The 25091-nt window shown below is 33.5% G+C and overlaps 2 protein-coding genes across 2 annotated transcripts in view; both read right to left on the bottom strand.

The window, feature by feature from the left end:
- Window positions 1-572: 572 nt before the first annotated feature.
- The window catches only part of LOC113763606 (calmodulin binding protein PICBP-like), an 82542-nt gene continuing 58023 nt past the window's right edge, over window positions 573-25091 (bottom strand). The window contains exon 2 of the mRNA XM_027307468.1: window positions 573-929. The gene's annotated coding sequence lies outside the window, so the exon portion shown is untranslated. The remainder of the gene's footprint in view (window positions 930-25091) is intronic.
- On the bottom strand, window positions 10910-13600 carry LOC113759733 (calmodulin binding protein PICBP). The gene is given in 3 exon segments (XM_027302303.1): window positions 10910-11792; window positions 12271-13172; window positions 13427-13600. Coding segments are annotated over 3 exon segments (1959 nt in total).

Below are 25091 nucleotides of genomic sequence, written 5' to 3'. Positions count from 1 at the left end.
ATAGTCTGACACACGCACAGTTACTTATATATCAAATGTTTTTTGGTGAGTATATGATGTTTCGTAGTTTTTTGAAATTTTCATTTTATTAGAAAGATTCAGTTTTAAATACTTAAACGTTTTATTTACCCTAGAACTAGTAAGATTCAACCTTCTGACTCATTTACATATCCAAGCATTGAACTTATCACATTTCACTAGACGTTGCCAATTTATTACGTTTGTTTACTTTTTTTTGAATAATTTATTTGGTTGCTGAAAAAATCGAAACAAAATGAAAAGGGTCAGTTCATTCTCGGGATGAGTTTAATCGTACTTATGCTTGTTGAAATAGATATAAATGATAAATAAATTAGAAAAGGCAAAGTGGATGAGTTTTAGAGTATTCTTGGGGTCACTAGAAGAAATCAAAAGAGCAAGTAAATTCATGATAAATAAATAAGACCGCGGGGTAAAGTTGATAATTTCTGTTATATATTGGCCTGAAGTAGAAATTGATCATTTCTGTTCATGTTTCTTTCGCAGGAACAAGAGGCAAGGTAGTCTAGCGATGTAGTAATTGTTATGTGAAGTAGAAATTGTGAATTGCCATAAGATTCAGTTGTTGAATTTTTGGAAGACGCATAAACTACTCTTGCACATAAATAAAATGGCGAAATAACCTTTTCACCAACAACAAAAACACTGATAAGGCTGTTTAACACAATAAAAGTACCACACGAACTTCAAACAAATGGTCTCAACTTGAAGATTGACAGAATATCTTACAAGAAACGGTGATATATCATTAATATTCTGACCCAACAATTCAAGATATGAAGCTGATGCTTCTCTGGTAAAGCTGGATCAATCAACTACTAGCTTCTTGGTGTAAACCTTCTTCAGTTTGTCATCTCCCAGGAGTACGTATAATTGCAGATGTTTCTTCTCTGTTCACTGCAACGAGAATAAGAGAAATTGTCATACGTTAGCAGAATTTGAACTGTGAATGGATCTTTTATGAGTAAATTTCAGAGATGAATAAGTTATCAAAGAGAAAAAGTTTTAATCGTCACCAGAGTGGCATCAACTGCAAGCTTGACTTGGCCTTGCATGACTGAATGGGAATGAGCTGTGACTCGGTTGGGTATTGTTGGATATTTTAATAAAAATATCATTATTATTTTGAATTCATTCACATGCTTATTTTGAATTCAATTGCAATAAGTTACAAATTTTGAAATGAATTTTCAGTTATAAGAGCACCATTAAAAAGGGTAACCTATGAGATTTATGTCTTGAATTCAAATGCAATAAGTTACAAAATTTGAAATGAATTTTCAGTTACAAGATCACCTTTAAAAAGGGTAACCTATGAGATTTATGTCTTGTTTTTGTAACCTATGTGATGATTAGATTTTAAGAATTTTATTTATTGAATTTTAACTAGTATACAATGCCCTAAACCTTTTCAAATTTTGTAACTGAAAAATATAACACATTTATTCCATTTAATGGTGGCATTCCTATGCACCTAAAGCTTTAGCCTATAAATAGAGGTCACTATCAACCAAGTTTCATACACTTTTCTTGCTATCTTAAAAAAACTATCTTCCTCACTTCTATTGGGCATTAGTTAGGTGTTGAGAAGAGCTTTAGCTTCTCTAAATTCTGTAGATTTAGTAGAAGCAACAGCATAGGCTGGGCTGTTGCATCCCAGAGGCGACGTGCCATCAACCTTCTACACCGGGCATAATCCCGAGAGGGGCGCGAATCGTCTTAAGAGAGCGACCTAGTCCGCGCCTCACCTAGCCGAAATTACTTTATTTCTTTTCTTTGACTTTTGTTTTGCAGGTTGATCGTGCATATCAAGTTCTAAAGGAACAACAATTTAAGACGATTCGGAGTACCATGGAGGTTGCAAGCAATGTTGCAAACGCTACCACTATTGGATCTAGTGATCTCAACAAACCATTTTGCTTTAGTGGCCAACATTTCAAAAGGTGGGCCAAGAAAGTGATGTTCTATTTGAAGCTAATGAAGGTTGCCTGGGTCTTAGCCACAAAGAATCCAAAAAAGATAGACACCAATTCCATGATTGATGAAGAAAGGGAGAATCATGCCAAACAACTTCAAAAATGGGAAAATGATGAGGAAGATTGCAGAAATTATATCCTTAATTGTTTGTCTGATGAACTTTATGATTTTTATTCTTCATCTTATACTTCAGCAAAAAGAATTTGGAGAGCATTGCAACAAAAATATGATACTGAAGAAGCAAGCTCGAAAAAATATGCTTGTAGCCGTTATTTCAAGTTTTAAATGGTGGAAAACAAGCCAGTACTAGAGCAAGTTCATGACTTGCAAATGATCGTCCATGAGATTGAATCTGAAGGAGTCAAAGTCGATCCGCAAATGCAAGTTGCAGCCATCATTGACAAACTTCCAACATCATGGAAAGATTTTCAGAAAGGGCTACGTCATAAGCAACAAGAATTGACAATAGCAAATCTGATGGCAAGGTTGCGCATTGAAGAAGAAGCTAGAAAACAAGACAAAGGTGAAGAGTTCAATGGGAGTACTAAGGTGTAAACTTCCTAACTTCTAGTGAGAATGTCTCTAAGGGTCAACAAGACAAAAATAACGCCTATTTGAAGCCTAGAGGGAAGAATATGAAAAACAAGTTTTCAAAAAATTATTTTAACCAAAAAAAGTCAAATCAAGGACCCCCTTCAAAACAAGTTTCAAATACTCCAAATTTTGGAAATAATATGAATAATAGAGCTTGTTTTGTTTGTGGAAAATTGGGTCATCGTGCAAAAAATTGTTGTTTTAGAAAATTTGGACCAAATTTTAAGCCACAAGCTAATGTGACTCAACTAATTGAAGAGTCATTTGTGGCTATGGTTTCTGAAATCAATTTTGTTGGAAATACTGAAGGGTGGTGGGCTGATTCTGGTGCCTCTAGGCATGTTTGCTATGATAGAACTTGGTTCAAAAGTTATTCTCCTATTGAAAAAGAAACAAAAGTTTTGCTAGGAGATTCACATACAACCAATGTTCTAGGCATGGGCGAAGTTGAACTAAAGTTTACTTCTGGGCGTGTCTTGACCCTAAGAGATGTTCTTCACGTTCCTGAAATTAGGAAGAACTTGGTTTCTTGCTATCTTCTTAATAAGGCTGGTTTTAAGCAGTCTATAGAGTCTGATCAATATGTGCTTACAAAGAATGGTACTTTTGTTGGAAAAGGTTATGCTTGTGATGGTATGTTTAAACTTAATGTTGAAATGAATGAAATTTCTACTTCTGCTTATATCGTTTCTTGTATAAATATGTGGCATGCACGTCTTTGTCATATAAATAGCAAATACTTAAAATATATGAGCCACATAGGGTTAATTCCAAAATTGCATAATGAGTTTGAAAATTGTGAATATTGTAGCATGACTAAAATAACTAAACAACCTCATTTGAAAGTTGAAAGAAAAACAGAGTTATTAGAATTAATACATTCTGACATTTGTGAATTTGAAAGCATATTAACACGTGGAGGTAAAAGATATTTTATCACATTTATAGATGATTTTTCAAAATATTGTTATGTCTACCTTATGAAACATAAAAGTGAGGCTTTTGAGAAATTTACTATTTTTGTTAAAGAGGTTGAAAATCGTTTTGAGAGAAAAATCAAAAGATTTAGAACAGATAGAGGAAAAGAATATGATACTATTGGCCTTATAAATTTTATCAAATCATTAGGAATAATACATGAGGTTACTCCACCATATTCACCTCAATCAAACGGTGTGGCTGAAAGGAAAAATAGATCTTTGATAGATTTAATAAATGCTATGTTAGCAAATTTGAGTGCACCTAAAAATTTATGGGGTGAAGCTATTTTAACAGCTAATTATACTTTAAATAGAGTACCACGTAAAAAAGATTTAATAACTCCTTATGAATTATGGAGGAACAAAAAACCCAATATTGAATATTTTAGAGTATGGGGTTGTTTAGCGTATGTAAGAATTTCCGATCCAAAAATTCCAAAATTAGGAATAAAAGCAACTAGATGTACATTTATTGGATGTTCTTTAAACAATAAAGCATATAGATTTCTAGATCTAGAAAATAATGTAGTAATTGAATCTCTAGATGTAATTTTTCATGAAAATAAATTTCCATTTAAAGATAGTGGGGGTATAAAATTGAATGAATATAGTGAAAAATCCGAAGAAGCTAGTTCTTCTAATGCTAAAGGTTCAACTAGAGGAAAAGAGCAATTGAGAACCAGTAAATGTGAGGATTCACAAAATTCATTTATTTTAAAAACCCTATTTCGAGCTTATTTAACATGTAATTGTCCATTTATTCCGAATATCATTTTCTAGCCCTATTGAACTTAATTACATGGAAGTATAGCTTCAAAATATTTTTAAAGTGACTCGTTTAAAAAAAAAAATTAGTCCCCGAAAGCGCGTTTAGTGAAATTAGTGAAAAAGTATTTGGAAATTTTAACCGTTGGAGAGTACAATAAGTTTCGAACATTGGAGACTTGTACTATGGACCTAAATTAGGTATTTTAAAGTTTAAGTACTCAGGTGATAGTTAGTAGTACTATCGTTATAAGAATTTTTTGGAAGTTTCACTTTATCGCGCTTAAATTGGAATTCGCATTTTTGCGCGCGCGATTAATTGGGAAACTATAAACCTTCATTTTAAATCTTTAAGAGTGGATAATAATAGTATGAATATAAGTATATTGGAGGTTTAGTGCACTAGTGAAATGAACGCGAGAGGATTTGAGCACAAAACGCGCGCGTACGCGCATTATTGAAGAGTTGACTTTTACACCAATTCTAGCCACACAAATGAAGCTTCCTTAGGAAGCCAAATTGGATCAAAACACTCTCTCTCTTCCTCACAAAGTGGCCGGCCATCAGCTGTAAAAATAACCCAAGGAGTTCTTCATTTTTCATCTTTAATCTTGCACAAATCTTCTCCAATTCCTTCCAAATTTCACACACACTTAACTTAATACTTGGAGATCATCTTAAGCTACAAAAAGGGGGAGCTTTCCACAGTTTTCTTGAGCTAAGAGAGGGCCGAAATTCTACCTTGTTCACCAACACAAGTAAGTGACGATCAACCCTCAAATTCTTGACCTATGGAAGTTGATTTACACTTATGAGCTTAGATATTTATGTGGGTGGCTTGTTATTGTTGGAAAAATTTTGAATGTGGGCTCTATGAACTCCCACTCTTGGATTGATGGCTGATGTGATGCTTGATGATGGATCTAATGTTGGTTTAGTGCTCAAATTGGTAGATTAATGGTGCATAGCTAGTATAAACTTCAAGGAGTGCATGGATGTAAAGTTTTCAATTCTGCCCCTGTTATGATCGTGCCTCTTTTTGCAGAATTTTGAGGTTTTAATGGTTTGCATATGATGTTTATATGTTGTATAGATGGTGTACAAAGTTTCATCAAAAAATATTGAGGTTTGGTTGGTCAAATGGATTAATCTCGCAAAGCTAGCAAACCTGGAAAATTTCCCAGTAATGCTCAGACAGCCTTATTGTTTCATCCATAACTCTGTACTTCGATGTCAAAATCAAGTGCCGTCAGTGGAATTTGAAACTAGACATTCCCAGATTTCCAACGGTATAAAATTCACCCCCTAATTCCACCCGAGTATCCCGTATCAACCGTTTAAAGATGACTGTCATGTTTCTCTGTTTTCCTGGAACGAAGTTCAGAAGCTGCAACTTGAGGCTCGAATTTGAGCTAGTTGTGTGCTGAATTTCAAAACAATTTCTTCTGTCAAATTATATTTTTATGAATGTATTTTTCAATGCCACCAACCATGCTCAATTCCGAGTTGAATTGAGTGATTTGTGATCGAAATACGAAACCTGCCCTGTTCTTGAAAACCCTAAATTTTGGGCAGAATTGATGCTAGACTTGGTGTGGACTTGCCAATTGAATTTCTTGGAGTTAAAACACTTACCAAATGTACCATGAATGTTCTTTAGGCTTTGCTTGCACAAATGAACCATGTCTGAAGGATTTTCCTTGGCCAAATGTTTGGAAATGGAAAACAAGAAGCTCAAGGTAGTTTTGCTTTAGGATTTTTCGAAACTTTGGTTGTTGGGTTGACTACCTTCCCGAAGGTATTTTTCCATGAAATTTGATAGAGGGATACCCTTTATATAGGAGTATTATATTGCCAAATTTGGTACCAATCCGAGTCCATTTCACTGCTCGACTAAATTACCAAAGTTCATGACTCAAGTTTGGAAAACCCTTGTTTCACAAGGGAATTTTGGTAACTTTGAGTTGCCTTATCTTAGTGCTCAAAACTCCGTTTCTCATTCCACTTGTTTTGTTGTAAACTTGGATTGCAACTTTAATAGAGTTCCAAATTTCAAAGGCTAGTTCCAATCAAGTGAATTTTTCCGAATTTTCAAAGTTGGCCAAAAACCAACTTAAATCTGCCTTATGAACCAAAACAGCGACTTTGAGCTCATTTTTTAATATTCTCCATTTGGAATCTTAGTAAAGTATATTCTAGGAACTTTTAGTACTTTGGAAGAAATTTCCAACGGTACCAAGTTTTCCAATTTTCGACATGTGGAATGTGAGATACGATTTTTCAAAATATCGTATCAAAACTGAAATTTTTCCGAATTTCAAGGAAATGGAGTTTTTCAAGTATTCCTTATTCCTTCGATAGCACTTGAACGTTTATGCTTGATTTCCAAGAAAAAAAAACTCGATTGCTCTTGTACTTTAAGAAACTCCACTTAAATCTCGATTTACGAGTAATTGAGTTTCATTTTCATGAAATTTCCCTAGATTGTACTAGTGCACAATCTTCCTTGATAATTGGGATGTGTGAATGATAATTCACTATTATTTGCTCAGGCGCACACGAGGACCTTCAAGAGGATCCCACGGTGGAAGCTTGAACCTCCAAGTGACACTTTTGTTATTGACTCACAGTGAGTGTCAAGTGTGTGTATTATGTGATATATCTGCAAAGTGATAAATGTTATATAAACTGAGATTTTGAAACCTTTGAGTCGAGTGTGTACTTTATCGCACTCGTCCTCATTTAAACGAAGTGAACTTGAGTTCGTGAAGTGAAGTGATTACCTGTTTAAAGTAACTTGTTAAGTGAATATATGTGAAGTGTTTAAGTGATTATTTATGCTGTGATTGCATAAGTCGTTGGAGTGAACCTCCTCGATACAAAAGTGTAAAAGTTGGGGACGCCCAAACTCTCTTATTGGCTAGCCTTGGACTCGAGCCAGCATGGGCTTGGTTGAGCTCCTCAGTGAACCATGAGATTTCATAAGCTCGACCTATTGAGAGGTCTTGCTTGGCATACTCGCTAAAGTATCGCCTCATAAATGTATTGCGGACCCGGTGTGGTATGTAAGGTTGAGAAGGGGAAGTGTAAGTGATGTTTCTACGGATTAAACCTACCCGGTTGACGGAGTGTCAACGCGTGGAGGTTCGTGATCGTGCAAGTGGAAAATAGCTCCTGAGAGCTCCCATATCCTTGAATTATTTCTGTTTACTTTTCAGTGAAGTGCTCTTTATTGAATGGTTATTTTTTTAAATTAATTAATTTGGGAGTGTTACTTGAACTACGTGCTTGCATGTGTGTTCTTGGCCTCACGAGCGTTTTGCTCACCCTATAAGATTTGTTTTCCTTAACAGCAGTGGACATGGGTTGAGTCATGGAAGAACCTTTTTGTGATATTTTGTAATAGGGCCCCAGTGTTAGTGGCCAAGTATTGTGGCTACGAAAAAATTTTGGTATTTGGGATGTATTTTGGAAACCCATTGTAAGGATTGAATAATGGCTATGTGTTGTTAAGTTTGAAAATTTCCGCACTATTTGCAATTACTTTATCTGGTTGTAATTTAGTGTTGTATTAAGCTTGGATGGGAAATTGCATGAGTCCTGGCGAGAGCTGGGCAAGCGTCCCACGAATACCCTTTGGTTCGCCTTAGAGAGAAGTGGGGGCGTCACAGTAAAAGGAAAAGGACACAAAAAGATTTTGGTCCTGATTTTCAAACTTATAATGTAGAGGGGGATCCTATAACTATTTCTGAAGCTTTATCATCTTTTGATTCTTATTTTTGGAGAGAAGCAATTAATGATGAAATGGAATCTTTAATGTCTAATAAAACTTGAAAATTAGTTGATTTACCTCCAGGTTGTAAATGGATATTAAGGAAAAAATTTAAACCTGATGGCACTATAGATAAATATAAAGCCAGGCTTGTTGCAAAGGGTTTTAAGCAAAAAGGAGAGATAGGTTTCTTTGATACTTTTTCACCAGTTACAAGAGTGACTTCTATACGACTTTTAATAGCTATAGCAGCAATTCATGAATTAAAAATACATCAAATGGATGTCAAAACAGCCTTTCTTAATGGTGATTTAAATGAAAAGATTTATATGGATCAACCCGAAGGATTTATTCAACCTGGTTTAGAAAATGAAGTTTGTAAATTGAATAAATCTTTATATGGACTTAAACAAGCACCTAAACAATGGCATGAAAAATTTGATCAGTGTGTATTGACTAATGGCTTTAGGTCAAATGAAAGTGATAAGTGCATTTATTATAAATCATTTGGAGACTCTCATGCGATAATTTGTTTATATGTTGATGATTTATTGATATTTGGGACTAATATGCAAGTAATTGAGGTTACAAAAGCATTACTTAAAAGTAATTTCGAAATGAAAGACTTAGGCGAAGCTAATGTCATACTTGGTATGAAAATTACAAAAAATTCAGAAGGAATTTTTATTGATCAATCTCATTATATTGAAAAAATATTTAAAAAATATAATTATTTTGATTGTACACCAGTTTGTACACCCTTTGATTCTCATGTGTGTTTATTTCCTACTAAAAATGATTTTGATGTGATAAATCAAAAAGAGTATGCTAGTATAATTGGTAGTTTGAGATATGCAACTGATTGTACCAGACCTGATATTGCATATGCGGTTGGTGTACTTAGTAGGTTTACTAGTAAACCCAACATTACACATTGGAATGCAATTCATAGAATCATGAGATATCTTAAGAGAACTTTAGATTATGGTCTATTTTATAAAAAATATCCTGCTGTACTTGAAGGTTTTAGTGATGCAGATTGGAGTTCACAATCCAATGATTCTTTGTCCAATACTGGTTATTTATTTACATTGGGAGGTGGAGCCATTTGTTGGCGATCCAAAAAACAACACATAATCGCAAAGTCCACCATGGAAGCAGAGTTAATTGCTCTTGCTTCTGCATGTGAAGAAGCAGGTTGGTTACGTGATTTACTATCTGAAATTCCAATGTGGAATAAGCCGATACCTCCTGTTTTAATACATTGTGATAGTACCGCTGCTATTGGCAGAGTTCACAATAAATATTATAATGGAAAATCCAGATCTATAAGGAGAAAACACAGTACTGTGAGATCATATTTAAATAATGGTTCATTAACCATTGATTTTGTGAGATCAGGCGATAATCTTGATTTTGTGAGATCAGGCGATAATCTTGCCGATCAACTTACAAAAGCTCTAGCTAGAAAAGATCTGGAAAGCATCAAGAGAGATTGGATTAAAGCCCAAAAATGTAAAAGCTACCTATGAGGATACAACCACCTAGGGATTTCCTATCCCAAGAACTAGGTTGGAGACAAACGAATCATAGAGTCGCTTGTTGTGATACATGCAAATTTTTAGTCCAATCATATGATTATGCATGTAATTCTGTGACGAATATGAGAGGTTGAGAACTAATCTCTTAATGAGTTCTATAGCCCTTATGGGTGGGATGTGTTAGTCACAGAAATATCCTTGATAGACTCACCTATATGAGTGTAAGGGTGTGGCCGCCCTTATGAGAATTTGGGCTAATTCTCTAGAGCACTCATGAACACTGGGGTAAAGTACATGGCCATAATGTACTGGCTTGAAAAGCTCGGTTAAGAACACCTATAATGTCATGTGTGTTAAGTTTTCTACGTATCCTCAAGTAATCATAGTTTAAAGGCTAAGTCCACTATGATTCTAATACGGGAAAACTGAAACACTAAGTGGAAGTTTAAAGGCATTGCCACTTTCACAAGGCATGATGTTCTCACTATATGCCCAAACTATTTTTATTAAAATAAGTGGGGGATTGTTGGATATTTTAATAAAAATATCATTATTATTTTGAATTCATTCACATGCTTATTTTGAATTCAATTGCAATAAGTTACAAATTTTGAAATGAATTTTCAGTTATAAGAGCACCATTAAAAAGGGTAACCTATGAGATTTATGTCTTGAATTCAAATGCAATAAGTTACAAAATTTGAAATGAATTTTCAGTTACAAGATCACCTTTAAAAAGGGTAACCTATGAGATTTATGTCTTGTTTTTGTAACCTATGTGATGATTAGATTTTAAGAATTTTATTTATTGAATTTTAACTAGTATACAATGCCCTAAACCTTTTCAAATTTTGTAACTGAAAAATATGACACATTTATTCCATTTAATGGTGGCATTCCTATACACCTAAAGCTTTAGCCTATATATAGAGGTCACTATCAACCAAGTTTCATACACTTTTCTTGCTATCTTAAAAAAACTGTCTTCCTCACTTCTATTGGACATTAGTTAGGTGTTGAGAAGAGCTTTAGCTTCTCTAAATTGTGTAGATTTAGTAGAAGCAACAGCATAGGCTGGGCTGTTGTATCCCAGAGGCGACGTGCCATCAACCTTCTACACCGGGCATAATCCCGAGAGGGGCGCGAATCGTCTTAAGAGAGCGATCTAGTCCGCGCCTCACCTAGCCGAAATTACTTTATTTCTTTTCTTTGACTTTTGTTTTGCAGGTTGATTGTGCATATCAAGCTCTAAAGGAACAACAGGTATCATATCTGGATACTGGCATAACTGTTTCAAAAGCTTCAACAAGCAATGCAACCTTCTTCTTGCGCGCTGGACCAAGTTTGTTGACTGCCTTTTGAATAGCATAATCCAGCATCCATTTGTCTGCATTTCTCCTTTCATCGATTGTTTGATGCTTGAGATCAACCTTCTCTGCTTCCGGGTCAGGCTCCAGTGGCAGAAAATTTGGTGCTTTTGGATTGAATTCTTTCAATTCCTGGTACTCTTCAGTAGATCTTTTGCATCCAGTTCTCCAGCTCCTCCTTTTGCATGTTTCACCCAATTCTTGACATGAAAGGCTTCCCTTACAGTCATTTTGTGTACCGCCACATGCATTCTTGGGTGTGGGGTTTGCTTTTTCTCCTCCTAAATCAGCAGATGCTATCGTTTTGAAGTTCCCAGCTTCATTTTCTTCCAAGCAATTTAGATTTTCGCAACCACTGCTTATGGAGTTGTCATGAGCTGATTGATCTGGAGCTCCTTTTGTTAGTTCCATATTTGCCGAAGTTCGATCTGATTTTCCACCAATTCGAATGTCCTCCAGGTTATTGTCCTTGCAATCCTTTGCTGACATGTCCCCGGTGGCTTCAGCTGAACTATGCAGAGAAATGCAAATTTCAATCTTGGTAGGTGCTTTAAAAGGATCACCTTGCTCATTCTCTTCCATCCCATCTTCACAACTTTCTTCAATCATATCATGAAAATCTTACGAATCTGGGCCCCGTACCTGTTCGGCTTCAACATCATTCTGCACAATTCCATCCTTGAGATAATCAATGAGATCTTGTGTCTTGATAGGCTCGAAAGATTCATCTTTAAACTGAAGACCTAATTCATCATGACTTCTACAGAGGCCTCGTCCTGGGCCTATACACGTGGCAGCCCAGGGAGGCCTGAGCTGGGCTTAGACCCCGGGCCCATGGGAACCGTCCCGCGGCCCTCCGCTGCTAGGGTTCCGATGGGCTCCAGGAAACGATCCCGTAGAGGGCGGGAGAATCCCCCTCAGTGCGGGATTGAGACTATTCTGGGCAGGTCCCGAAACGTACGGAGGTCGGACTCCCAAGCAGGTATAAATGGTAACACACACCAACTACACAAGGTACGCTCACTATTCGCCAATTACTCCCGATCGTTTTACTTCCCGTGAATCTCACTCACCGGAAAACTAACTTGACCGTCGGAGTGCCCTCGGGGACGACCTCGGGGCTCCCCTGTTAGATCACTCTCTTGTTCGCTTTGTAGGCTTGGGACACGCTCTTCTCATCAGCACACCGAGCTCATCAGGTCAGCTCGGTCCGGGGAAGTTCAGTGCTTCTTCAACTTCCATCATCAAGCCCTTCAACATAATCCTCTGCCCAATAATCTGAAAATGAACTTGCTTTAGAGCTCACACTTTCTTTATCAATGGATTCTTCATCAGATGATTGTTTCAGGATCGTACCTGCCTGAATTTCCCCAAAGCACCTATTTGTAATAGCTGATTTGAAAATGGATTCTTCAGGAATTATACAGCTTCCAAACTCAGGTGAATCTCCTCCTAAATCAGAATCTTGGATGCTTTGCAGTGAACTGTCAGGTTCATAATCAAGATCCATAGTTGAGTAACTCTCTGCCTCACAATAATCAGCCACTTCAATGACTGATGAAGCAGCATCAATGATTTTGCTGCTATCATCATGAGAATCCATCTCAGAGAAAGGGGATTCATCTGATGGTATTGCAAGAACTTGTCTGTTGTCAACTTGTGTTGGTGTTTCATCACCACTTGGTCTTCCCTCAACTGCAGGCCTGATATGGTTGAGAGAAGAATCAGTGATATCAACTTTAGTTTCCCTTCCTTTACCGTAAATCTGAACGAAGAAATCAGTTTGCTTTCCTTCTATGACTGGGCTACTCATTGAACTGTCCCATGGTTCTTGAGATGAAGATTTCTCATGGTTCTGCTCAACCTGAATTTCTTCCGTACTGCTGCTAACCGGCTTTGATCGTCGTGGGGAGAGACATCCGAGTTTGAAACTTCTTTGAGTCTTCAGCAGGCGCCTTCTTGCAGACAAGAAGCTTTTTAATGGTGGTAAAGGAGGATGATGATGACCATTCAAAGAACAGTAAGTATAGGGGCAGACTTTCATGACGGAGGTTCCTTCTGCTTCTGTTGCTCCGGAACTAAGCGCAAGGTAAGCTGGAAATTTTGAGTCCTTCAGAGTTGAAGAACAGGTTGCTCTCTAAACATTTAGATTTTCACTTAGGACAAGAGGGGAACATTTTTTGGCTGAAGCTCTTGCTGGTTTAAAACTAGTTGTTTTTGTTAGTGTCCTAACTAGTTTCGAACTGGATGTCCTACCTAAAACTCTTGCTGCCTTGTGAACAGAACCTGAGCTGATTTTTGAGCTATTTGAATCCTTCCTGCCTGAGCTTTGACTATCAAAGAGAGTTTGAAGGTTCCTGGAACTCACCTGAGAACGTTCCTGGAACTCACCTGAGAACGTTCTTTCCTTGCATCAGAACTGGTAGTTGCCTTCATATAGTTTGGTGTTGCTTCTGATGTTTTGACCGGGGACTTCTTCTGTGGGGATGCAGAGGTGTTTGGAAATACTGGAGGTGGTGGTTTTGGTGGTGGTGGCTTTCCAGGCTGAGGTACTTGCCTTCTCATATTTGGCGAACCAAGGCGTTAAAGATCAGAACGCTTGATTGGTCTTGATTTCTTCATTTTCTTCTTCAAATCAGTTCCTTTGTTTTTGGCATCCTGATGCTGCAGAGTTGATGGTTTGAGGTTCACCAACAGCTTGTTGGATTTATCCTGATCAGCATGGATACCAAGCTTGTTGCTCACCTTTCTTTGCACCATCTTCAGAGGAAATCTCAAAGCAGAAACATGAGTTTTGATGGATTTCAAGGGAATTTTTTCTTCCCCTTGAGACGGAGATTTCTGTCTCCAGAAGAAAAGAAAATGGGTTCCCTTTTGGTTTTCTGTTTTCAGCAGAACATGAACAGAGACATCTTGAAATCCCAACAACTAGAGATTCCAAGTCTGCTGGTTTACTGTGGGTGGCTTTTCTTTAGGCGTATGTCCAAGTTGTTTTCTCTGGTTTGGCCTATGAAATTTGAACAAGTTTGAGATAAGTTTATGATGGAGACCTGGACTATAAGAAAATGTTGGGGTCGTTTCTTAACGAGCATTTTCAGGATTAAATTGTTGTCCTAGATGACGAGAAAACTGTACATTTGGCACAGTCTCAATCTTCATTGCTTAAGCACTCATTAAATTAAATATTATTATCCAGCCCCACAGAAGCAATTGCATTAAAAAGTAGTACCTTTACCCTGCATGCGGATCTGTCTATGGATGTCTATTGGATACTCGTTAAAATATGTTTCACATACTAAATTTTTAGAAAGGTAAAATTAATTAAAAATATATATATAAATACAAGAAAGAGTAATAATTGTTAATATATATATACATGATAGGTTACGTGAAATTGACATCCACTAAAAAAACTCATTTATAAAAAGATTACAATGTATATGATGAACATATGAAGAAAGGTATTGGATGGTAGTTAGAAATAAAGTTGATGGCTTGACACTAAACCAACTCCATTAATTTGTGAGTTACAATCTTTTCCCGGTAAGGAGTTAATAATTAGGGGTAAAATTGTGTATTCTTTACAAGGCAATGATGGCTGAAACATTTGATGAAATTTCATTGTTTGTTGGCTTCAATTTCCAGGGTATGATTGTGTTTCTTCTAAACTGAAACCAAAGAGCAACAAGAATACCTTAGAAGTTCATGTAACATGAATGGCTTAACTGAAATGACAATGATTCATGTTATCTTTAATCTTTCTATGGATTATTGCCAAATTGCTAATCACTTGATTAAGAGAAAAGTGAAAAGATTATTTATGGGGGTTAAAAGTACTACTTAGTACGTAATGCTGTGAAATGTTATTATCAAATCAAGAATTATTAATTCAGGTGAAACATCTAGCCCCCACTAAGCCACATATAGAAAGATTGCATCAATTTATTAAACATAATCAAAATTCGATTTATAGTAAGACTATCATGTAAATATATACAGTCATATTTATTCTCCAGCATTTAAACATTCCCTTCATATAACTTCAACTTTTTAAAAAAATAGTATCTTATAACATCTCTAAACGAGATAAACTCGGAAAAATTTTCTAAATAAAAAAAAAGAAAGGAAGAAAGAACTTTTTTCTTTTTTATTTTCAGAAAACACGAACTATGTCTATTATGCCCATATAAAAAGAAAAAAAGAAAGCAAAAAGAAAAGTAAAAAAAAGAATATGCGGAGGACAAAGTTTGTATTCTGTGGTACATTGTTGATCATAGACCGACTAGACCGACTAGCCAAAGTGGTTGGTCTAACGTGTGCAGTGCTTTTCCAAAAGTCTGATATCATGGTTAGGGATGGCAACGGGCCGGGGTTGGGGCGGGGGACCCTACCCCCATCCCCCCATTGTTGATCATAGACCGACTAGACCGACTAGCCAAAGTGGTTGGTCTAACGTGTGCAGTGCTTTTCCAAAAGTCTGATATCATGGTTAGGGATGGCAACGGGCCGGGGTTGGGGCGGGGGACCCTAAGCCGCCGCTATCCCACCGGCCCCGCTACCTACAAACTCCCCCCGCCCCCGCCCCCACCCCGCTTCCCCCGCGGGGTTAATAAAATTTTTCCCGCTGGGTTAATAAAATTTTATTATAGTTAAATTTTAATAAATAATCAAATACTAAAATATCAACACATCATCAAGTTATTATTCATTTTAATTTTACAATTGAAACTCATAAAAACAATCAAACAAAAATTATTTGAATACAATCCAACATGATGAAATAAATACAACTAAAATAGTTAAGTTTTCACTTTTGGTACAAATACAATCACTAATTCATTATTGTGTTTGTGCTTTTTTTTTGAGAAAAAAGTGTTATTCTATTAAGTGTAATTAGAAATTTAGTATAAATGTATTAGTAAATTTAGTATAACTAATTAATAAATTCTATTAGTAGACATGTCTAATTATTCGTATAATTGATAATATCAATTATATTACATACACTAATATACATTATATAATACATCTAACTAATAATATCATTATCATAAGTTTATAACTAATTAAATTACATATTATATATATTATATATATAATTTTTTTTTTGCGGGTGGCGGGGCGGGGCGGGGGTATACTCCCCCGCCCCCGCCCCGTTTCTAAACGGGGGGAAAAAATTCCCCCCCGCCCCCGCGCCCAACCCCCGCCCCGAGAGCCCCCCGCGGGGCGGTTGCCCGCGGGCACCCGCCCCCATTGCCATCCCTAATCATGGTCGGCCAGAAAGGGGTCGGCTGTAGGACCTACAGGTAGGGCTGCAAATGAGCCGAGTCGAGTCGAGTTTTGAGCTAATCGAGCCGAGTCTCGACTGAATTTTACCAAGCTCGAGCTCGACGAGCCGGCAATTTTCGAGCTCGAGCTCGAAAAAAATAAAAAATAATTATTTTATTTTTTAAAAAATAAATAAAATAATATTTTTTGTTAATAAATAATAAAATATTAAGAATATATACGTAATTTTACTATGAAAATAAAAATAAAAAAATTATATATAATATACGTAATTTTATTATTAAATAAAAATAAAAAAAAATATATATATATACTCAAACTCGCGAGCCGGTTCGCGAGCTAACGAGCTTAATATTCTGAGTTCGAATTCGAGCTCGAGTTTGACTCGAGCCGGCTCGAGCTCAATATTAATCGAGCTCGACTCGAGCTTGACTCGAGCCGCTCGCGTGCGGCTCGATTCGTTTGCAGCCCTACCTACAGGAGTGTCCGGGTGCAGTAAATCATACGCTCCTCCTTAATCTTAATGCCGTTTTTTTTTTATTTTATAAAAGTATGTGGCTTGCCATTTGGAAAAAGGAAAAAAGTTTGAGCACTAACTCTTGTCTTGTAAATTGTAATTGAGGTCCTTCACCCGTGTAAACTGGAAAAGTGAAAGCACCACTGAGATGACTAATTGAGGTATAAACTTTTTTGGCTTTCCATTCATTAATTATGGAGAATCTTTTTATATATTTTAACGTTTAAAACTTTTTGTCACTTAATTTTCTACAGTAGCAGTAGAAAATCGACTTATTTGTAGGCAAATTTTTATTAGAGAAAATCGAAGTTTTTACCAATAAACAAGAAAATTGAGCTCCAAAGTCAAATCCGCCTACTATTGGATGTTCACTTGTTACTTTACTTCCTAGCAAGAAAATGCCTTTATTGGTGCGAAAAATGCTTTCTTTCGTGAAAGGCAATTGCAAGCATCTTAGATTATCATAATTGAATGAGCAGCAGGGGATGAGTGTGACAAATTAAAGAACTGTCTCTTAAATTGATGGCTGTGACTTTGCCATAACACAGGAAATTTAAAAGTAAAGCTTAAATTACGTTACAAAATTATGGCATAATTGTATATTTTTCTCATAAAGTTGCATCCATTTTACTAATTATTTATGATTAATTACTACTTTTAATTTATTTAAAAGGTTGCAGGTTATTTGGAATGATCGTCAATGCAACCGTTTACCTCCTCCATAGATAACAATCGACTGGGACAGTTTGACCCCTTGGCGTACGCCCTAAGGTATAACTGAATTTCACCATCGGATTTGATATCTCATGGCCCACGGATAGTGAGCCAAAAGTACAAGGTTTTAACAAAGTAGTTTTCAATCTCAATTTTTTTTTTTTTTTTGAAGATTTCAATCTCACATTTGGAACTTCGAAGCTTAGAATTTATTTGAAATTTGTAATTTTTTTCGGTTGTCAAGAACAAATTCTTTCTAGAATAAACTCTTCTTGACTTGTGAAGCTCAGTAAGAAAACAATTAATTCAATGTCAGCCAAAGGATTAGAAAAATAAAAGAATTATCATTCTACTTTTCTCCTATACAGTAGCACCCATAGTTTAACATGGTGTGGACTCTTTTTTTAATCTTACCCCCATAACCTGCGGCGGATCTTCTATCTTCTTAAGATCAACACAAGTTTTAAGATAAATTTTCAAGTCATGCAAATCTAGCCAGCCAAAATACTACATAAACTAGTGTTTTGACCCGTGCTATGCACGGGTTATATTTCAAATCAAAATAATATTTTATATATTTATATATTGTGTTACAAAATAATAAATATATATAGAATAAAAATTTTAAAGAAGTGCATGCTTAATATCTTGAAAAAAATTATAATCTATAATGATTTACATGATAAAAGAATTGTTAACGCATTTAAGGAGAGAGTTAGGTTGGGTGGTAAGGTGAGAAGAGTTTTCTAAAAAAAAGTTAATTTATCAATATCCAACAAAACATATTACTATGTTATACCCATATATCAAAACTTATAATACAAAAAAATAAATTATAACCAATTTATTTTCTTCCATTTTTAGAAAAAAAAAAGATCTTTCTCCTATCTTGTGCCCCTAAATTTGTTGAATGTATTTCGATTAGCATTTTTCATAAACTTTAACGTATATTTTAAAGAAAATTCTCCGTACTATGTGTTTTTAGTGTTCTTAAAATTATTAAAAATCACTATCATTTCTCTCTTTTCTTATACGCCAGTTAGTCATCAGATGCCTCCTACGACTTTCATACCTTCTATCATGGTACCACCCTTTCTATTATTTTTTCTTTTGTCATCTCTGTCATATCCCTGCAATCCCCTTTCTTCTTCTCTCCCTTCTCCGCCCATCATTGTAATTCATATTTCTTCTTCAACATTTCCTGCTACTTTTTAACACCTCACCATTTTCTTCCCTCGCTCCTCCCCCTATACCTAACATATAAATTCATATCCCTGCGATCCAATATATTTAAATTTACCTATCATAATAAAAATATAAAATTGAAAATTAATTACAATGGTTGCAATTATTAGTATCTAAAAATGGAAATGAAAAACTGACAATATCTATAATATCCTCAAGTACTACAATCAATTCATATATATATATATATATATATATATATATATATTTTAACATAGCAAATACATATTTATATATGAAGACAGCAATAAGAATACATAAAATAATTAATGATATCAAAAGTTATCATTAGTGTTTGGGTTTTACACTCTTATTATATATATATATATATATATATATATTTTAACATAGCAAATACATATTTATATATGAAGACAGCAATAAGAATACATAAAATAATTAATGATATCAAAAGTTATCATTAGTGTTTGGGTTTTACACTCTTATTCAAATCTAATGTTAAATTACAAATTAAGTAGTATTTTAAGGTTGAATGTTCTACATCTTTCTCTTAAACTATAATATTACTTTTTTTAAATTTTTTGGTAGAACTGGTGTTGTTATTATCATTATTTTTTATCAAAAATGAATATTTCAAAAAAAATTTCACATTAAAAGGCTAGTAGTACTTTGCTTTTTATTTAGTGATTTCAAAATTTGGATTTCATGAATGGTACCATTCTTGATTTTTTAAATTCATGACATTATTTCCTTTTTGTTTTCTATTTAATTTTGTCTTTTTACTTAGGATTACTACGTTTAATGATAAAATGTTATCATTTACTTTTTTACTTTTACTAAGTTTGGCAATATTTTTTTTTATTTACCCTTCCAGTAATAAACTTCAAACCAAATTCCTATATAAGCGGAGCCACTACTTTTTTAAATTAGAAAAACATGAGAGCCACTTCTTTCTTAAGAAAATGTTATTTGCACTCAATTTTTATTATTTGCAATTCTACCATTTTTTTTATCATATAGTCTAATTAATAAAAATTATATGATCAAAATGATTATTGAAGTGTGAATAACAAAAATGGGGTGTAAATAATCTTACTTATTTAAATTAATAAGAAAGCATGAATGGATGTTATATTTGTTATCTTTTCTTATGGTCTTATAGAAGTTTTAATTATTGTAGAATCATAAATAACGCAAGGCAATCGGAAACGTGATGGGTTGAAGTTCAAATAGGATATCACTAGTATTTTGACCCGTGCTATGCACGGGGTTATATTTCAAATAAAAATAATATTTTATATATTTATATATTGTGGTACAAAATAATAAATATATATATAGACTAAAAATTTTAAGGAAGTGTATGCTTGAAAAAAAATTAATATATAATGATTTACATGATAAAAGAATTGTTAACGCATTTAAGGAGAGGTTAAGTTGGGTGGTAAGGTGAGAAGAGTTTTCTAAAAAAAAACGTCAATTTATCAATATCCGACAAAACATATTATGTTATACTCATATATCAAAACTTATAATATAAAAAAATAAATTATAACCAATTTATTTTCTTCCATTTTTAGAAAAAATATCTTTCTCCTATCTTGTGCCCCTAAAATTGTTGACTGCATTTAGATTAGCATTTTTCATAAATTTTAATGTATATTTTTAAACAAATTCTCCATAATATGTATTTTTAGCGTTCTCAAAATTATTAAAAATCACCATCATTTTTCTCTTCTCTTATACGCCAGCTAGTCATCAGATGTCTCCTACAACTTTCATATCTTCTATCATGTTACCACCCTCTCTATTATTATTATTATTTTTTGTTATCTTTGTCATATCCCTACAATCCCCTTTCTTCTTCTCTCCCTTCTCTGCCCATCCTTGTAACCCATATTTCTTCTTCAACTTTTCCTGCTACTTTTCAACATCTCACCATTTTCTTCCCTCGCTCCTCCCCCTATACCTAACCGCTAAATTCATATTCCTGCGACCCAATATATTTAACTTTACCTATTATAATGAAAATATAAAATTGAAAATCAATTACAATGGTTGCAATTATTAGTATCTAAAAATGGAAATGAAAAACTGATAATATCTATAATATCCTAAAGTACTACAATCAATATATATATATATATATATATATTAACATAGCAAATTCATATTTACATATGAAGAAAGCAATAAGAATACATAAAATAATTAATGATACCAAAAGTTATCCTTAGTGTTTGGGTTTTGCACTTTTATTCAAATCTATTGTCAAATTTGGGCCAAATATATACAAATTAAGTAGTATTTTAGAGTTGAATGTTCTATATCTTTCTCTTAAAATAAAATATTACTTTTTAAAAAAAAATTTTGGTAGAATTGGTGTTGTTATTATCATTTTTTTTTATCAAAAATGAATATTTCAAAAAAAATTTCACGTTAAAAGGCTAGTGGTACTTTATTTTTTATTTAGTGATTTCATAATTTAGATTTCATGAATGGTACCATTCTTGATTTTTTAAATCCACGACATTATTTCCTTTTTGTTTTCTATTTAATTTTGCCCTTTTACTTAGGAATGCTAAGTTTAAAGATAAAATATTATCATTTACTTTTTTACTTTTACTAAGTTTGGCAATATTTTCTTTTTATTTACCCTCCCACTAATAAACTTCAAACCAAATTCCTATATAAGCGGAGCTACTACTTTTTTAAATTAGAAAGGCACGGGAGCCACTTCTTACTTAAGAAAATGTTATTTGCACTCAATTTTTAATTATTTGCAATTCCACCATTTGTTTTATCATATAGTCTAATTATTGAAACTTATATGATCAAAATGATTATTGAAGTGTGAATAACAAAAATGGAGTGTAAATAATCTTACTTATTTAAATTAATAAGAAAGCATGAATGGATGTTATATTTGTTATCTTTTCTTATGGTCTTATGGAAGTTTTAATTGTTGTAAAATTATAAATAACACAAGGCAATCGAAAACGTGATGGGTTGAAGTTCAACACCCCCTTAACTTTATATTTAGCTGCACTTTACCCTTCAACTTTACATTTAGTTTAACTTTACATTTAGTTGCACATTTGTGATTTTTTTGAAACGTGATTGTAATTTGCAAAGCTCATTTGTAGGGGTGGTTATAGGGTTAGTTTGGGGATAAATATTTTTTAATTATAAAAATGTAACATTGTATTAAAATAGCATACGAATAAGCATTTGTCTTTAATTAAGGAGTAAAAAGGATTTAAAGTATAAAAAACAAAGTATAAACGGTTTATGAAATAGATAGTGGAAATGTTTTAAATTTTAAATTTGATTGGTGATAGGGATAGTTATAACCCACTACTTTTTATGTATTAAAATAAATACAAAAATCTAGAAAAAAGAATGAGAAGTTTAGAAGCCATTGAGAGGGTCTCTGATAAAAACCCCTTCCTCAATACATATAGATATAGATATGATAGAATATGCATATCATTCAAGAACTGCCTTTTTTCGGAAGATAGATTCTAAAAAAAATAATAGAAATTTATTTTAGAAAATGAATGATATATGAACAAAAATGAATGTAATTGAATGTTGTTAAAATGTAATACTTACAAATATTATACATTCGATTTGATAATCTTGCATGAAGGTGCGAACATTCTTCACACAAATCAACTTTTAGTACAAAAGCCAAAATTAGTGATTTAATTAATTCGGTTGAATTTTGTGGAGTGCGTACTACAAATGAAAATACACAATCTTTGCATGAATTGATTTGTTGGTTGAACAACCTATCACCATTTTTCTGAGAATTAAGTACGTACGAAATTCAAAATTAGTGTATTTTTTTACATAGTTTATAAATAGCATTATAAAAAATAAATATATATCAAGAAATTCTGCCTACCTTCTCTGAGATAAGAAGCATCACGACCAAATACAAATCGTGCATGTCTGTCTTGTAGATTAAGATGCATGTTACCACTGAAATTTTTGATTTATATGTCAACATTGTACCTGTTTGACAAATAAAATGTTATATACAATACAGAAAAATATGTTGAATTAAAAGTAAATGAAATTAATTACCTAACAACAGTGTCGACCATGTCATTACAATGCAGACCAAAGTGACAAAGAATCAGATAATGACTATTTTTTTGTGATAAGAAACATTAACTCTTTTGACCTAAAGATACAGAAACTGTCATCATGACAATATCAAATACTATACATAGTTATCGAAATCCAAGAATCCAAACTAAGTTGCAAACAAACTAAGTCGAATTTGATATGAGATTTCTCTTTCGTCAACGCAAAGTTGCTGAAACTTTTCGAACTGCTGTGTGGAATCATTGCGGTGTACGTTTCATTTTCTAAACAAATGTTTCCTCCTTTGTAATCTTGCGAGTTTGAAATTTAGCTGCCGTTGAAATGCTTGTAGGCAGGCATGTTCCATAGTTAAATTATGTTAAGGGTTAAGATGGATACCATAAAAAAATTGAAGGAGATAATAAGTTCTTGGGGAAAATGCAAGAAAGTTCTTTTAATTGGAGTGAGTACGCAAGAAAGTTGAATGAGAATTCTATGTTTTGGAGGAATTTTAATTGGAGTGGAATTCTTAAATTGGAGGACTCTTAATTGGAGTGGAAAAGTGGGGGAAATCCAGGGACTCTTAATTTGTGATTTTTTTGAAACGTGGTTGTAATTTGCAAAACTGATTTGAAGGGTGGTTATAGGGTTAGTTTGGAGATAAATATTTTTTAATTATAAAAATGTAACATTGTATTAAAATAGCATACGAATGAGCATTTGTCTTTAATTAAGGAGTAAAAATGATTTAAAATATAAATAACAAAGTATAAACGGTTTATGAAGTAGCTAGTGTGAATGTTTTAAATTTTAAATTTGATTGGTGATAGGGTTGGTTATAACCCACTACTTTTTATGTATTAAAATAAGGATTAATCTTTCCTACAGTGACAGTGTATACACTATCAGCGTTGGATGAATGACAACTATGCAAAATTTGAATTTGAAATTCAACTTTTGCACACATGTCATGAATCAAGCGGTGATAGTGTATACACTGTCAGTGTATATAAGATTTACTCTTAAAATAAATACAAAAATCTAGACAAAAATCTATAACTCAAAACTTGTTCCGTTCTTGGAATTTTTTTTAGGGTTAAATATAGTAAACCCCTTAACTTTACATTTAGCTGCACTTTACCCCTTCAACTTTACATTTAGTTACACATTTGTGATTTTTTTGAAACGTGATTGTAATTTGCAAAGCTCATTTGTAGGGGTGGTTATAGGGTTAGTTTGGGGATAAATAATTCTTAATTATAAAAATGTAATATCGTATTAAAATAGCATACGAATGAGCATTTGTCTTTAATTAAGGAGTAAGAAGGATTTAAAGTATAAATAACAAAGTATAAACGGTTTATGAAGTAGATAGTGGAAATGTTTTAAATTTTAAATTTGATTGGTGATAGGGTTGGTTATAACCCACTACTTTTTATGTATTAAAATAAATACAAAAATCTAGACAAAAATCTATAACCCACTACTTGTTCCGTTCTTGAGATTTTTTCTAGGGTTAAATATAGTAAACCCCTTAACTTTACATTTAGCTGCACTTTACCCCCTCAACTTTACATTTAGTTGCACTTTACCTTTAGTTGCACATTTGTGATTTTTTTTGAAACGTGATTGTAATTTGTAAAGTTCATTTGAAGGGGTGGTTATAGGGTTAGTTTGGGGATAAATATTTCTTAATTATAAAAATGTAACATTGCATTAAAATAGCATATGAATGAGCATTTGTCTTTAATTAAAGAGTAAAAAAGATTTAAAATATAAATAACAAAGTATAAACGATTTATGAAATAGATAGTGAGAATGTTTTAAATTTTAAATTTGATTGGTGATAGGGTTGATTATAACCCACTACTTTTTATGTATTAAAATAAATACAAAAATCTATAACCCACTACTTGTTCCGTTCTTGGGATTTTTTTTTGGTTAAATATAGTAAACCCCTCAACTTTATATTTAGTTGCACCTACCCCCTCAACTTTACATGTAGTTGCACATTTGTGATTTTTTTGAAACGTAATTGTAATTTGCAAAGCTCATTTGTAGGGGTCGTTATAGGGTTAGTTTGGGGATAAATATTTCTTAATTATAAAAATGTAACATTGTATTAAAATAGCATACGAATGAGCATTTGTTTTTAATTAAGGAGTAAAAAGGATTTAAAGTATAAATAACAAAGTATAAACGATTTATGAAGTAGATAGTGAGAATGTTTTAAAT

This window comes from Coffea eugenioides, chromosome 2 (assembly GCF_003713205.1).
Source record: "Coffea eugenioides isolate CCC68of chromosome 2, Ceug_1.0, whole genome shotgun sequence".
NCBI classification, from domain to species: Eukaryota; Viridiplantae; Streptophyta; class Magnoliopsida; order Gentianales; family Rubiaceae; genus Coffea; species Coffea eugenioides.
The sequence above is the reverse complement of the archived record's forward strand: the minus strand, read 5'-3'. Positions and strand labels throughout refer to the sequence as shown.